At 33.3% G+C, this 13,819-nt stretch overlaps 3 protein-coding genes across 3 annotated transcripts in view; 2 read left to right on the forward strand and 1 right to left on the reverse strand.

Annotated features, from left to right (window-relative positions):
• Positions 1-2,285, forward strand: part of LOAG_17016 (leucine Rich Repeat family protein) — a 6,841-nt gene extending 4,556 nt beyond the window's left edge. Inside the window, exons 12-16 of the mRNA XM_020449675.1 lie at positions 169-355; positions 511-652; positions 885-1,029; positions 1,312-1,441; positions 1,839-2,285. Coding sequence (XP_020306764.1) covers positions 169-355; positions 511-652; positions 885-1,029; positions 1,312-1,441; positions 1,839-1,884 — 650 coding nt within the window. The 3' untranslated portion in view covers positions 1,885-2,285. The remainder of the gene's footprint in view (positions 1-168; positions 356-510; positions 653-884; positions 1,030-1,311; positions 1,442-1,838) is intronic.
• Positions 2,286-3,545: 1,260 nt separating this feature from the next.
• Positions 3,546-4,316, forward strand: LOAG_03096 (dolichol Phosphate Mannosyltransferase family member). Its single transcript, XM_020446209.1, has 2 exons — positions 3,546-3,643; positions 3,941-4,316. The coding sequence occupies exon 2, from the start codon at positions 3,944-3,946 to the stop codon at positions 4,229-4,231; it is 288 nt and encodes a 95-aa protein (XP_020303415.1). The 5' UTR covers positions 3,546-3,643; positions 3,941-3,943; the 3' UTR covers positions 4,232-4,316.
• A 1,574-nt stretch (positions 4,317-5,890) lies between these two features.
• LOAG_17017 (collagen alpha-3(VI) chain) lies at positions 5,891-12,308 on the reverse strand (the record flags this gene model as incomplete). The annotated part of the gene is made up of 13 exons (XM_020449676.1): positions 5,891-6,214; positions 6,436-6,556; positions 6,830-7,057; positions 7,364-7,450; positions 7,595-7,650; positions 7,874-8,076; positions 8,459-8,561; positions 8,705-8,863; positions 9,067-9,156; positions 11,174-11,302; positions 11,651-11,733; positions 12,055-12,121; positions 12,240-12,308. 13 exons carry the CDS (start codon positions 12,306-12,308, stop codon positions 5,891-5,893), a joined length of 1,719 nt encoding a protein of 572 aa, XP_020306765.1.
• Between the last annotated feature and the right edge of the window lie 1,511 nt (positions 12,309-13,819).

Genomic DNA, 13,819 nt, shown 5'->3' on the forward strand with positions numbered 1-13,819 from the left:
AATAGTATATATATATATATATATATATATATATATATATATATATATATATATATATATATATATATATATATATATACTACAACTCTGCGGTTTGTTTGCTTAAGTTATTACTATCCCTGAGTTAAAATATAACGAACTTTAATTGCTGGTTAAATTATTTCACAGACGAAACACCTGTCAACTGCGAGCGCTTCCTCAATGCTGATGGCCTTCGTTTATTTCATCAGTGTTATCAGCAGTTTCAAAATGAAACAGAACTTGTTCGTAACATGATGGGTTTGATCGGGAATATTGCCGAAGTAGAGCAACTCCGTGCACAGCTCATGCTTGATGATTATATCAATATTTTCTGGTAAGAATAGAAATGTTTGACTGTATTAATCGTGAATTACATAATAAATCTGTATCATATCAATATTTCCCACCCATATATCTTAACTGGAAGATGTTTAGTAGTGTATGCGTTGTTAAGGTAATGCAATTCTATCTCAGATTCATCATCTTCAGTGCTTTATTGACAATGTTAGTTGATGGCATTGAGATTAGTTACAACAGCGCTGGAGTACTTGCACATATGGTTAGTGATGGGGAAGCAGCATGGTCAAAAGTGAGTGTATCACGTGCATTTGTTATGGATAAAATTATCAAGGTAAATTACCCATTTTTTCTTCATGAAAGTTGAGGTAGATTGCTGCTTACGACCACTTTGATTTAAACGAGCTGATGTCCTGAAATCAGTTAGGAAGTAATTTGTATTTCATGTATAAAACATTGTCTTTTAAACGCACAGTTTCTGTGATTGCTTAACATTGCAGTGACTCTTAAAGTAGTTCAAACAATAGAAAATTCTAATGTATTCGTTACAAATGAATGCTTTTTAGGCTACCAATACTTGGGATTTAGAAGCAAAGCGATTCATAAATTATCGGTCATTCAAGCCGATTTTGAGGCTCATACCAATGTTCGATGCTCCAGCAAGCCAACATTGGGCAATTTGGGCACTTGCCAATTTAACATCTACAGATAGTAAGTTTTACCTTACGATCGGTTGTTTTTAATATTCATAGTTAAGGTTTCATGTAGCAGAGATAAACCTCTATTACTGAAGAAGAGATTAAGTTTAAGTTCCATCCAAAAAGCACGTGATTATTTGTCATCACTCTGCTCTTATCATACTGCAATACCGTCCAGTCATAAATGTATGAATGCTTTTCTGTTTTTGTATTTCTTTGTTAATTTGTTCCCTTGCGATATTTTCATGTTATCCCATCAAATCAGCAATTTTACAAAACTAGGATGTTTTTGCAGGAGATAAATATTGTGCCTATGTTCTTCACGAGGGCGGCATCCCTCTACTACAGCAAGTCGCAGGTGACGAACGGTCTTCAGACAAAATGCGCAGTTTGGCCAACATCGTATTGAGAAATATCGCCGAATGGTTAGTTCAGATTTAAAAAGTCTTTAGTTATGTATTATTATTCTTCATTTCTTTGCTATGTTTTATTAATGCTTGAGATATTTCAGACAGTATAAAGACGAAATTACTACCAATTCATTATTCATAAAAATAAATCTGTGTAAATCCATCCGTTTTTATTTTTAATTACTCTTAACTATCTAAATTGACTGCTAGATGACTGTTGTTAGTCGCAGAAGGTTCAAATTTTTAAAAGGTCATGGGGTGGAAGAAATTTCTTAGCATCCTGTTTCTATTCTAAGCCTTTTTTGTTCCAAATCTTTGTTCTGACTCACTTCAAACTATTAACATGTTCTTAAATTTGATGATTAAAAATTATAAAAAAGGCAAAACAGGCTGGAAATAATGGATGCTTTAGGGAACGCTCAAAGTGTACACCGCCACCGAGCATGTTGTCATCATAATTTGCATTTACATTTCGGAAGCGTCTAATTTTGAAGGACGGCACTGCATCGGTACGAGTAGCTGTGATTTGTTTACAGTACAAAAATTCGCAAAAAAAATTCTGTCATTACCTTTAGTTTACAGCTATATTTATGGATCATCATTTGTCTTTTTTCACTGAGAATTTATGATCCTCGTTTCAAGTAACATGCTGTATTTTTATAAGTCGAAACTTTTTGTGCAATTTATGCGTATTTTAGTTGTTGCGCAAACCGTTATTACCGCAACAGCTGTATTCATTTCTCACTTTCAAGATTTTAAGGTATCAGAAAGATGGATTTATATATTTAAATGGCTTTATTATGATTTACATGGATTTTATAAGTCAGCCCGTCCCACAAAATTTCACGGTCGTTGGGCGAGAAAGTTGAAGTGAAACAAAGAGGGTTATACTTCAGTTTTTAATAACTTTTGAAATTAAATAATTTTTTCTGGGATTTTTTTTCCTGGATTTGATGCATTTGGTAGTGTTCTAATTCGAAAATACATTTTAAAAAAAATCTCTTTGAACTGTAAATTGTAAGTTTCCGTCTCCATTTTCTCGTATGTACTGACTTCAACATATTTAATATGCTGATGAGGGGGGGGGGGGAGGGGAGAGGAGAGGGGTGCAATAAATTTCCTTTTTCCTATTCAGATTTCTTATGGATGTAGTTTTCCAACCTGAAGCAAAATTAGCTGTCATGTCTGTCATCGTATGTGCTTTTATCTTAAATAAATTTTTAAATTTTAAATTTTTAAATAAATTTAAAATCATCCCTCGAGGAATGAATGACGCAATGAAATATGAATTTTAAATGAATTTTAATGAATACGATCAGCAGGGAATATCAAAATTTTGTTGGAATGGTGACTATTTCATTTGTAAACAAAAGTGCGAAAAGTCGAAAATCGTCTTCTTGATTCGATTTTATTGGTGAGAGATGATAAATGTTGATTTTTGTCTTTGACCTCATCATGCTGGCAGGTGTTATACGTTTTGGGTATTGTTCTTCGGTTACTGTATTTCTTGCAGAATTGTATATCCAAATTTTGAAATTTTATATTATAAAAAGTCATTTGAAAGAAGGAAATGGCGCTACTCTTCGTTTGTATATATTAATCACTTTGAGTGTGTTTTCAATGTCTCGAAACCTTTAATTTTCTCTTATTAAAACGAATAATTGGTATGTAATCAGCTGTATTTGTATGAATGATTGCTTGCCAAATAAAATATTATTCATAAAATGAAGAGACTGAACACTTTGCGATTTTTCGTCAAATATTTTTCTCAAACAAATATTTGGTTTACTAACGTTTTAAGAAATTTTTTTGATTTGATTTTCCTATCAATTAGAGAAAGATACGAGAGTGCAGTCTTAACTAGTCAAATACTGATTCTTATTGGGCAATAATTTAGATCAAAAGTCTACAGACACAGTCGTGATGCGTCAGCGTTCCGCACGTTTTCTTACGTTTTTAATTCACCACTCATTGTAAATGGTAAAATTATGAGACGAGGTCATGGTGGTGAACTTTTTGAAAGATACAAAATTTAGCTGGGACTTAATAGTGCTGGAGCAAGCGGATTAGTGCTTGTCGCATTACTTACAATCTATTGTGGATTCAGGCTTTTACCTTTGTTTCAGTTTTGTGAGAGTATATATCGCGAACTCGGTAAAATATTTTCCTTCACAACGATTTGCAGTTTATGATTTTTTATTGCTGAAGTTGATCAAAGTAAGACTTAGGCTTGAAATTTCTTCTAGATTTGTAATATTGGACTAATTATCCGCAGGTTGAATTGCAGATATTGTCACCTAGCAGAGTTTGCATTCTGTAGGGAAAAAAGTTAAAGTTAAAACTGGGGTTGTATATTTGGTCTGTAACTGCATCCTGCATTATTTAAATATATGGTGATCATATCTGCCATGCAGTTCTACCGATTACATGACACATAACACGCTTATCAAATTTAAACCTATCAGATTTAAATCTGGAAATATATTAACCTTTATTAACTTTTATCATATTTAGATAATGGTATCGCAACTTGTTATCTACTCCTTACATGTTAGTCCACTGATTGCTATTTGGGTTGCTTTACTATACGACTGGCTGCCATACACACATAATTTTACGAGGAAGTATTACGGATTTATTCTTTATCTTCCTATTTACGCCATTTTTTTACTTGGAATTTATGCTACTTGTAACGTGGTGTATGGTGTTGCAACATTCAACGATTGTCCTGATGCCGAAGAAGAGCTAAAAAAGGAAATCGAAGATGCAAAAACGGATCTGAGGAGGAGGAATGTGATTCCATAAAAGAATTTGAACGATTTTATTGCTGATGAAGATAAGCTGATGTTGATTGCGTTAGGAGTAATATAATTGTAAGTTATATCAGACCGTTCAATCCCGTAGTCAAATTTCCTTCTAGTTTGGCTCCAAGTTTCACTTTCATTCGTTGAAGGCTCACACCTTAAAATTCTTTAATATTTGTCATTTTAATTTACTTCTTCCAGGATTCGTCTCAATTCTTTCCTTTTGTTGAATACCTTTTTAAGTTAATGCTATCTTTTATTCCGACATTAAATTCTGTTTAACAGTTGGGGATCGTGCTGGATTCCTGACCCTATTAACGCGTAATTAGAAAACTGGCGCTACATTTTTTCTCCTTAGAGTTTTTGCTTCATTCAGCTATACGCATATTGAACACCTTTTCTCATTTATTTCAAAGATCCATGCTATAGATGCCGCAAGAGTCCCACTTATTTTTATCAAATAAATTGGTGTATACCATGAGACATTTGCCTTGCTTGAATTTAAATTTAAACTTACCTCTGCGTCGTATATGTTGAGTAAGTAAGATAGGATCAAAAATCCGAGGAAAATCCTTGTTAATAATAATGCATGTCACTGCATTCAACATTGTTTACTTTTGCGATTTCTTTTCTTCACTTTAAACTTCGTCTTTCTTTTTTAAATAACTTGTTGAAGAAATTTCGTTTATAAGAATACCAATAGCTTTCGTACATATGTCAAATAAGTGCTTGTTATTAATAAATTATTACCTCCTTAAATTTCAAGTTGTACGCATTTAACTGTTTTATCAACTTGAATATAACATATTTTTATGTTCGAAACCATAAATTCTAAACAAATTCCAATAGAATTTTCCGATCAAAATGTTTTGTGGCGAAAGTCCTCTAAAGATTAAGAGCATTTATATGTTGATTTTGAGAAGTCTTGGATGGAAAAAGCAAAGGTAGATGCAATACGATACAATACAATTATATATTTCAACTTTTCTGAATTTAAGAATGAAGTTGGCATTTTGTATTCATGATATGGCTTACATTTATGCAAAGAACTACAATACGAAAAAAGCAAGACAAATTAAATTATGCTAGAACTGAACATTCTATGCTTAGGAAATACTGAAAAAAGAACTAACAATTTGCGCAAAAAGGAACGTTAAAAATAAAGCTGTGGATGGAAATTGATTCCGATTAGCTTTTGTTTTTTCGCCACTTGATAAATGATATAAATATCACCTTATCACTCTGTATACACACACATACTATACTGAGACACAGAGACACACGTACATACAAATAAAAGATACAATGAAGAAAATAGGACACCCGTCTCACTTTAGCATACACCAGCAGTGATGAAAGTGGTTGACCAAACTATCGAGGCCTTGTAATGCCTTGTAATGTGACCGGTTGAGAGAGGGAAAACAAAGGAGAAAATTTGTTATTTGAATATTTTCAATTTTTTTTTGTTTTAACTCCAGAATTTTGAATGAATTGGAAATCCTCACAAATATAAAGTATAGCCATTGGCTATAATGCTCTTGATCAGATTAGCTGTTTCATTCTAGTTCAATATCTTAGTCTTTTTCTTCAGTCAGTACCGTTATTTTCATTCCAGCATTTCTCGAACTTTATCGTAAGGATTTCATCTCTTCTATCACATTTAACCATTCTTTTTGGATTTTAAAAATCGCATTGCTATAATGATGGACAAAAGGATGTTTAGCATCACACTAATAACAACTACTACAATATAGAGGGAAGGGAACTGGATACTATGATTAGGACACTGCGGTAAATTGTCGACAATGTGTAATTGTGGTGTGAATATATCCAGAGTATTAGATTCCAGGATGGATCGAGCACGACGTATTTCGTTCTGCTCATGCACATGATCATGACTGTGCATGTGGTTGTGGGCTAGTTCCGGACAATTCGGCGGTGTTAATCCAATGCAGCCTGCGTCTAATTTGAGGCACAAAGTTATCTGAAATTTAGAAGAAATTATTAATTAAATACAGCAGTTATCATCGATTTTAAGTAACTTTGGTCAGTGTATGGTTTAAGGCATGAAGAGCTTAATCCAAAAAATGGAAAGAAACACTAAAGTTGAGGAAGGATTGTGTCGGCCTTCAAGTTGCTACATTTTTATAATAGTTAAATAAATCCTCTTTCCTCCTCAGCACTTCAATCTTCTGACAAACATGCCTGACACTGAAACTGCAGTACAGGCCTATCAGCATATTTGAAAACATGATACGGCTTCGTTGCCAGTCTCAGTGTTTCGTCATAGTCTGGGGTCATCAGTAAAACAGTGTCGATTCCACATCTATAACAAAACTTCAAAATTTCAATTATGTTTAATGGAAGCTTGAAACTGATAACAACATGACAAATCACTGAAATACTTATCAGTTCACTGTCACATTTATTACAACTTCATTTACTTTTTCTACTGCTTCTTTTTCTGTTCTTTCTTTTGATATTATCTGCCCACTCACCCACTCCATATTTTTTCATTAACATATGGACTTGTCTGTAGTTTGTTTTCCTAGCTCTTCATTTGAAATCGTGTCAACATGCTAACAAAAAATAAACACACCCTGTATCATCCAGAATATCAACTCGATCACCAAAACCGTTGTCAACGTAGCATGAATGCACAAGCATCCCAAATGTATCAGCCTGATCGTGGCATTCCCAGCGATGATAGATACTCTCACCAAGTTGTGCATACTGTACGATTGGTCCATCCTGTGATCCACGCCTTAGAGTATATTCGCATCGCGGCATCTCGTACATCTTTTCACGAAACTGCGTTGTGATCATGCTAAAAGTTGTCAAAATATATTCAAAATTGCAAGTTACCCATTTCCCCTTCACATTTCTGCCATTTCGAGGAATGCGCAGTTGTTTGTATTGTTAAAAGACCTACTGCTACTGTCTCACATGATACATGAATAGGCATATTCCCACGGAAGTTATTTTCACGTATTTAAACCTCTTCTAAAGGAAACTTGATTTCTGTTATAAATATAGAAGACAACATTTACTGCATCACGTTCTCATCACAGTGTTAATTGACGGGAGTTATTGGTTACGACTATAAGGATGTTTTAACGTTGGTAGTACTTACCTGACCTCCATTGGTACTGAAACAGACTTATCAGCTTCCATATAAAAACACTGCACTTTCACCATCTGATCAACTTTGGTCATAAATCTATAATATGGCCTTTTCTGAATTTGAAAAATATCACAAAGAATTTGTGAGTTTTGGAAAAAAAAATTGCGTATCCAACTGTGAAAGATCAGCAAGTCCCTGCTATTTCTATTATAAGATGCAGCAATTATCAAAATTACTTACAGTGCATGAAACATAAAGATAACTGTCATTTCAACGAAGATACCCCGTGGGCTCAACTGAAAATACAAAAAACTAGTAAAGCGAGTGAAAGAGCGAGTAAACGAAATCAGGAAGGATGAAGCATTTTTGAAAAATATAATGAAACGATAACAATTATGAAAGAAACGCATAAAAATCAGCAAACCAGGAAGTATTTCCATACTTTCCTGAAAAAAATATGTAAAAATAACAACGGTTAAGTCCTATGTTATTAGAAAATTGCAGAAAAAATTTGCTTACTGAACGATATCGATGTATGTTGCATTCGGTGAACGGAATAGTAATACCGATACTTCGAGCATCTGGAAATTCTTCTGGACCTGCTCGACATTCCTTTTTATGAAAATGATCCATAATGAAGACGTATCCGTCAAATGGATTCTTTGTTGATGCCCGCACACCAATTCGATCCGGACCGCAGATTATATCAGGTGTGCCGGGTCCTGTTTACGGTGCTAATTTAGGCCAATGCGTTAGTTCTCATAAACATACCGTAGGTTAGGTGCAATTATGAGATTTTATCCAAATATATTGGATACCGAAGGAATGATTATATTATCCGGATCCTAACTACTGACAAATAGATTATATCAGGTATACTAGGCACTGATTAACAGAACAAGGCATGATAAATGATTGCGATATGATAAACATTTTCAGAAATTACTATTAGTTTCACTACTTAGAATGAAGCAGAATGCTTAATTGTAGTTAATATATAAAAATGACTGTTGAGAATTAGTCAGTGAATTAAAAAGCCGAAAATGAAGCTAATTTTTTATATTTTAAAGCAATTCAAAATTTCGAGGGAAATTACAAACGTACTAAATTCAGTTTTACACATATCCCAAGTGAGTGAATCTGCAAGAGTTCTGCTCAACTCGTCGAATGATTCAACTGTAAGTACTCGTGCTGGATTTCCAGCTATCTGCAATCTCAAATTAAATAAATCTTCACATCCGACTTTATGTTTAATAATAAACTAACTAGAATGGTGCGCAAAATGAGGACAGAGTGAATTTTCTTCGAGAATGAAATACGTACAATCACTAATGAGATAGCAGTAATTACCTGATGTAACTGATGTACATTAACCAAATTCGTAACACCGACCGCATACAACATTATATGTGCATCTCTCAATTGCTGTGCACTTTCAGCAACGCTGTCCTGAGATTGACCATCGGTTACCACTATTGCTACCTTTGGAATACCGCCTCCTCGTGCATCCTCAAAAATATCATAGCATCAGAAGTCAAATGATTCTGTTAATAATTAATCAAAAGAGTGATTCACTGCGACATCTCTGTACTCGAAATTCTTAATTAACAGTTTCCATAGTTATACAGTGATTATTAATAAAAACTAATTATTATTATATGGTGATCACCAAAAATTCTGAATTTTAGACTATTTTCAAAAGATTTCGATACCTGAAAACCTCGTTCCAAAGCAAATTTAAGCGCAGCCCCTGTATTTGTTGCGCCTGATAGGTATTTAATGCGTTGAATCGCCCATTCCATCTAAACAGCGTATTTTGAAAAACGAAGAATTTTTAAGCTAATTTTACATGGCTTTTTTAGGGAGGATTTGGACGTGCTCAAAATGATATTGTATAATTTCAAAAACGCCCCTAATCAGGAAGCCCTACCCAATAATATCTTATTATCCTGTTCATTAATCGTGGAAGTAAAAAGAAATAAATCTAGGAAATATATCAAGTAAACCAATAAAAGCTACTCAAATCACTTCTAATCCGAACGATGGGTAGTTGTTATCATTGGGAAGCTGACACTACAATTATATTACTGCTGTGATACTATTGGCAGTTAACTGAATTAAATGAATGAGACTGTGATGATTGGACCTTTGATAATCTTCACCATATTTCAGATAACAACTTAATTGTTTCATAATGATTCTGTGTTTAGAAAAAAGAAAAAAAAACAATCGCATTTGATTTCGACAGATTTGTAATGTTTTCCTGTCCTAAAATCGACAAAATTGCTGCATTGGCTGATGAGGGAAGAGCAGTGAGAATGTAACGATGACAGTTCTTCTCTAACTCAGAAATTTAAAAAGCATTCGATTATTTTACCATTTCTATTAGCTATCCTTCAACTAATCAATTTACCAGGCACTTATCACTCATACAAAAATTGAAATTTCTTCACACACCAGAAAAATGTGGCTGTCAAGAAAATAGATGTGTGTAATCTCAGCTGGAAAATTAAGATTGGACTGTAAACTGAAAGTTTTTCTTCGTTATTCCAAACAAAATGTGAGCCGTGTATAACCATTGTTGAGATAATCTGATTAAATAATTGAATCAGAATCAGTGAAACAGGAAAAAAACAAAGTTTCTGCAAAATGGTCAGTTAAGGAGCTAATATTTTCTTATGTGAGTATCAGTTGGATATTTCTTGTGTTTATCAAAGATAACCAGTAAATATCAAAGGATATTGTAGTCATAATCTTTTGCAGCATGCCAGCGAAAACGGTAACTAAAAGAAAAAATTCCCAAAGAGGTTCAATAAATAATGCAATTTAATTACATAATTCAATTTCTCATACTTGTGCGGAATTTCTTTTTCTGACGATTTAACCATTTCCAATAGTTAAGTGGAGAGGAAGAAGGAAAGAAATTAGGTCAAGACCCTAAAAAGATAAAATCATTACCAGTTCATTTCAATTTCAACGTTTCGAACAGATATGAGCTACATATATCATCAATTCTTGAGAAATGCAATGAGACTATTTAAAATTTAGAATTAGAATGTTTCATAGATTGGTCTGAAAGTGATGTCTTTCTTATCATTAGCACAAAATGTGTAAAATTTATGAAGAGATGCCAACAAAAAATTTTCCAAAATGTGGGACATTTTTCTGCTGTCTTTGAACCGAATTATGAAATTTGCAAAATCGCTCAGAACAGCCTTCTTAGTTCTCTGCCTTACCAAAATCCAAAATAAGTTGTGATCCAACTATATTACTCTGCTTACGTTGATAAATTAAAAAGAACTATCACTCTGACCAGATTTTTTAGTAATTTCTTCGACTGTATTTGAATCAATTTGAACGAATAACACTACTCAGCCTGTTTCACCAAGATTGGCGCTTTTTCAAGCAAGAACTCTATCTGTTGATCGATAAGTTTCCATTTCTGCATCATATCTCAGGCCATATAATACTTATAAATAAACATGTCAGATAGTCGTAATATGATGCATACTTCCAGTGATATGAAAGTTTTACGGACAGTTCTCGAGAAATTACAATCATTAGCTAGGTTGTCTAAATCAAATTTTAAACTGAATTAAATCAATTCTCAGAATCATTGAGAGAACTGTTCGGTACTTATTGGATATTAATTACTCAAGTGTTATTGACAGAGTTCCATGACCGGAATGACTCATGATGATAGCTGTCAACGCTAATCTAATGTTAAATCCATCAGCTGAAATAAAGTGAGACAATTATACCGAAGTGTGTCGAAAGTCTTCTGAGATAAGAAACGAGCGAAAAAGAAGATGGGAAAACCTGATTGGAATGAGTGTACTGATTTAGCGTAATTTCAAGTTGAGGGTTCTCGGCATACTGAATGATACCCATTCGACTACCTTCCGCCGTGATATTTATTCGTCGTAAAATATGCACCGCGAAATCGAGCTATAATTAATAGGATAAATAAAGAAACATATGTCTTATTTCGAATAACTAGAAGTAATAATCTAGTCGGTAGCAATTAACTGGCTCTTAGTTTCATTTTATCCGATGAATTATTCTGATCAAAAAAATAAATAAATAAATGTTTATCAATTAAGTACAGGTAATAGAAGTAAAGGTAATAAGCATAATCGTTTGTAAGCATTTCTCTTCTCTAACACTTTACTGATAGAGTGAATATCATTTAAATTTTGGTTTTAAGAATTTTGAATTGAATTAGAAATTTGTAATATTGGATGGATGAATTGAAAATTTTGATTAGATCATTCGAGATGGATTTCTAAAACTCACCAGCAATTGGAAAGTTTCATCACCAATTGAACCAGAACCATCCAACACTAACACCAAATCAACGCTTTTATTTGTCACGCAATCTGTTCAATTGTAACGTGATTAAATTCGGTTCAAACGCGTGGACGAATAAGCAGTTGAATGAATATGAAGGATAAAAAGAACTATTTCTTTCTTTTTAACTGATTTGAGGCTTTTGAAAATAGATGCCAACGATGTTTGTCAGGAAATTTGACGAAAATTCGAAAATCACGATGGCACATATTATCACTAACAGTGATGACTCTGATAAGCGGTAATCATGACAGCTGTTATTGATTTGATTGCCGAATCTTAGCTACTGTCTGCATATGAATTCAAATCCATAGTTAACATATGAAATAAACATTACTACAAGTTCTCACCTTTTATTACTTCAGCATCTACGAGAGAATTATCAATCGGTATAGTCTTTACGTTACGTACCGAACTCTGTAAACATTTAATATAACTCAACCCACATGAAAAAACATACATTTTTAATACCGTAAACTACGACAACTAACTTCATATAACTAAACAATTTAATGGATTAATTAAAACAACCTACAATGACAATGCCGATCACAATATAAAGCAAATTTCGTGAAAATAATATTCCAGTGCTCCTTAACACCATCGCATTTCTGTAAAGCAAGCAATACAAGCATGATAAGATGATGATTTGGATGAAGAATTAAATTTGGGACACGCGTATAACAATTGAATAATGAGGATATGGTGAAAATAAAAACGATGATATGTTGCTTTCGCCCAACTGTGATGTAGTCTCTTGAGTTACCCGTATGATAACGCGACAAAGCGACGGAAGCTTCTTGTAGACCCTGCCTTAGTTATGCTATTAATTCATTTCCCTCAAGTAATGAACGAGTTGCAAAGAAGTTACAAATGTCAACAACAAATTAAACAATTAAAGAAACAACGTGTTAATTGTAACAAATTTCAGCAGCAAACGTTGTCAAATAATTAAGTTTCAGCAGATAAAGCATCGATAGAATATGGAAGAATGACAATGTTCTTACTTAGTTTGACCTCATAAAAGCATTTTGCAATCATGAACTTATCACGGATTTCACGTTGCTTGCACATGATACTGAATGTCCGATTTCAGCATATGACTAGATTAATAGTAAATTATGATTTAGAGAAAGTTAACTTATTTTTATTGAGTTCGGTACAGATTTTGAAGCAATGAAGAAGTAACAAGGAGGAATTATGGTAATCTCAATATTTTCAACTACAAGTTTCGTATGGGGTGTCAATCGAAACTGTGTCGAGCTAAGCCAAATTTTTTAATCATGTTAAATCGAGTTACAATGAAAACCACAATGATTTCTCATATTTCTCCTTCTCCGTGTATTGAGAACAAGAAAATTTATCGAGATTGAAAGTGATTCGAGGACATGAAACATTTGCAGTTTCAATTTCATTTTCTTTTCATATGTTGTAATGAGCACATTATCCCGTATAAATAAATGCCAAATTTGTGCATTCTCGAAATTCTAACCAATTAAAACCTGTTAATTTAACTTTCAACTGAACAAATATCATCTAGCGAGTTTTTAGTTGGAATAGTTAGCTGGATGCAACGCATAAGTATTTGAGGAACAAAAAAGAAGTTATCATATTTGAAGACCAAAGAGCAAAGAACGGTTATGCATGAATATGAATTACTGAAATCGTGAAGTTATGTTGGCTGATATGCAAAATTTCCATACAGAATTTTTCTTGCATTTCTGCAAATTTTAAAATAAACGTTCCTATAATAAAATCCCCAATTGTAATTTTAACAGTGGAATTGAGTACAACATACCTATTGAAAAGGCACTCTATCCGATCAATTTCTCTTTACAAGAGAAGATGGGAGAATTTTGAAGAAGATATTAATCAAAACATGTAGCCCTGCATTCACTCATACAGTTCCGACACATCGGAACCTTGAGAAAAGGTTATCTTCTTTCGTCTACATCACTATAAAATGGGACACATTTGAAGATTTCCCACGAGTTAAGTGAGAAGGGAACACACAGTGGCATTCTTTCCTGATCAGTGGCAGGTCTTCCACTGATCAGTCTTTCTGAGGTTAGGATAACAGTGGATGAAAAGTATTCTACAATAAAAGTGAGGAAT

Source organism: Loa loa, assembly GCF_000183805.2.
Source record: "Loa loa unplaced genomic scaffold supercont3.34, whole genome shotgun sequence".
Classification (NCBI taxonomy): Eukaryota; Metazoa; Nematoda; class Chromadorea; order Rhabditida; family Onchocercidae; genus Loa; species Loa loa.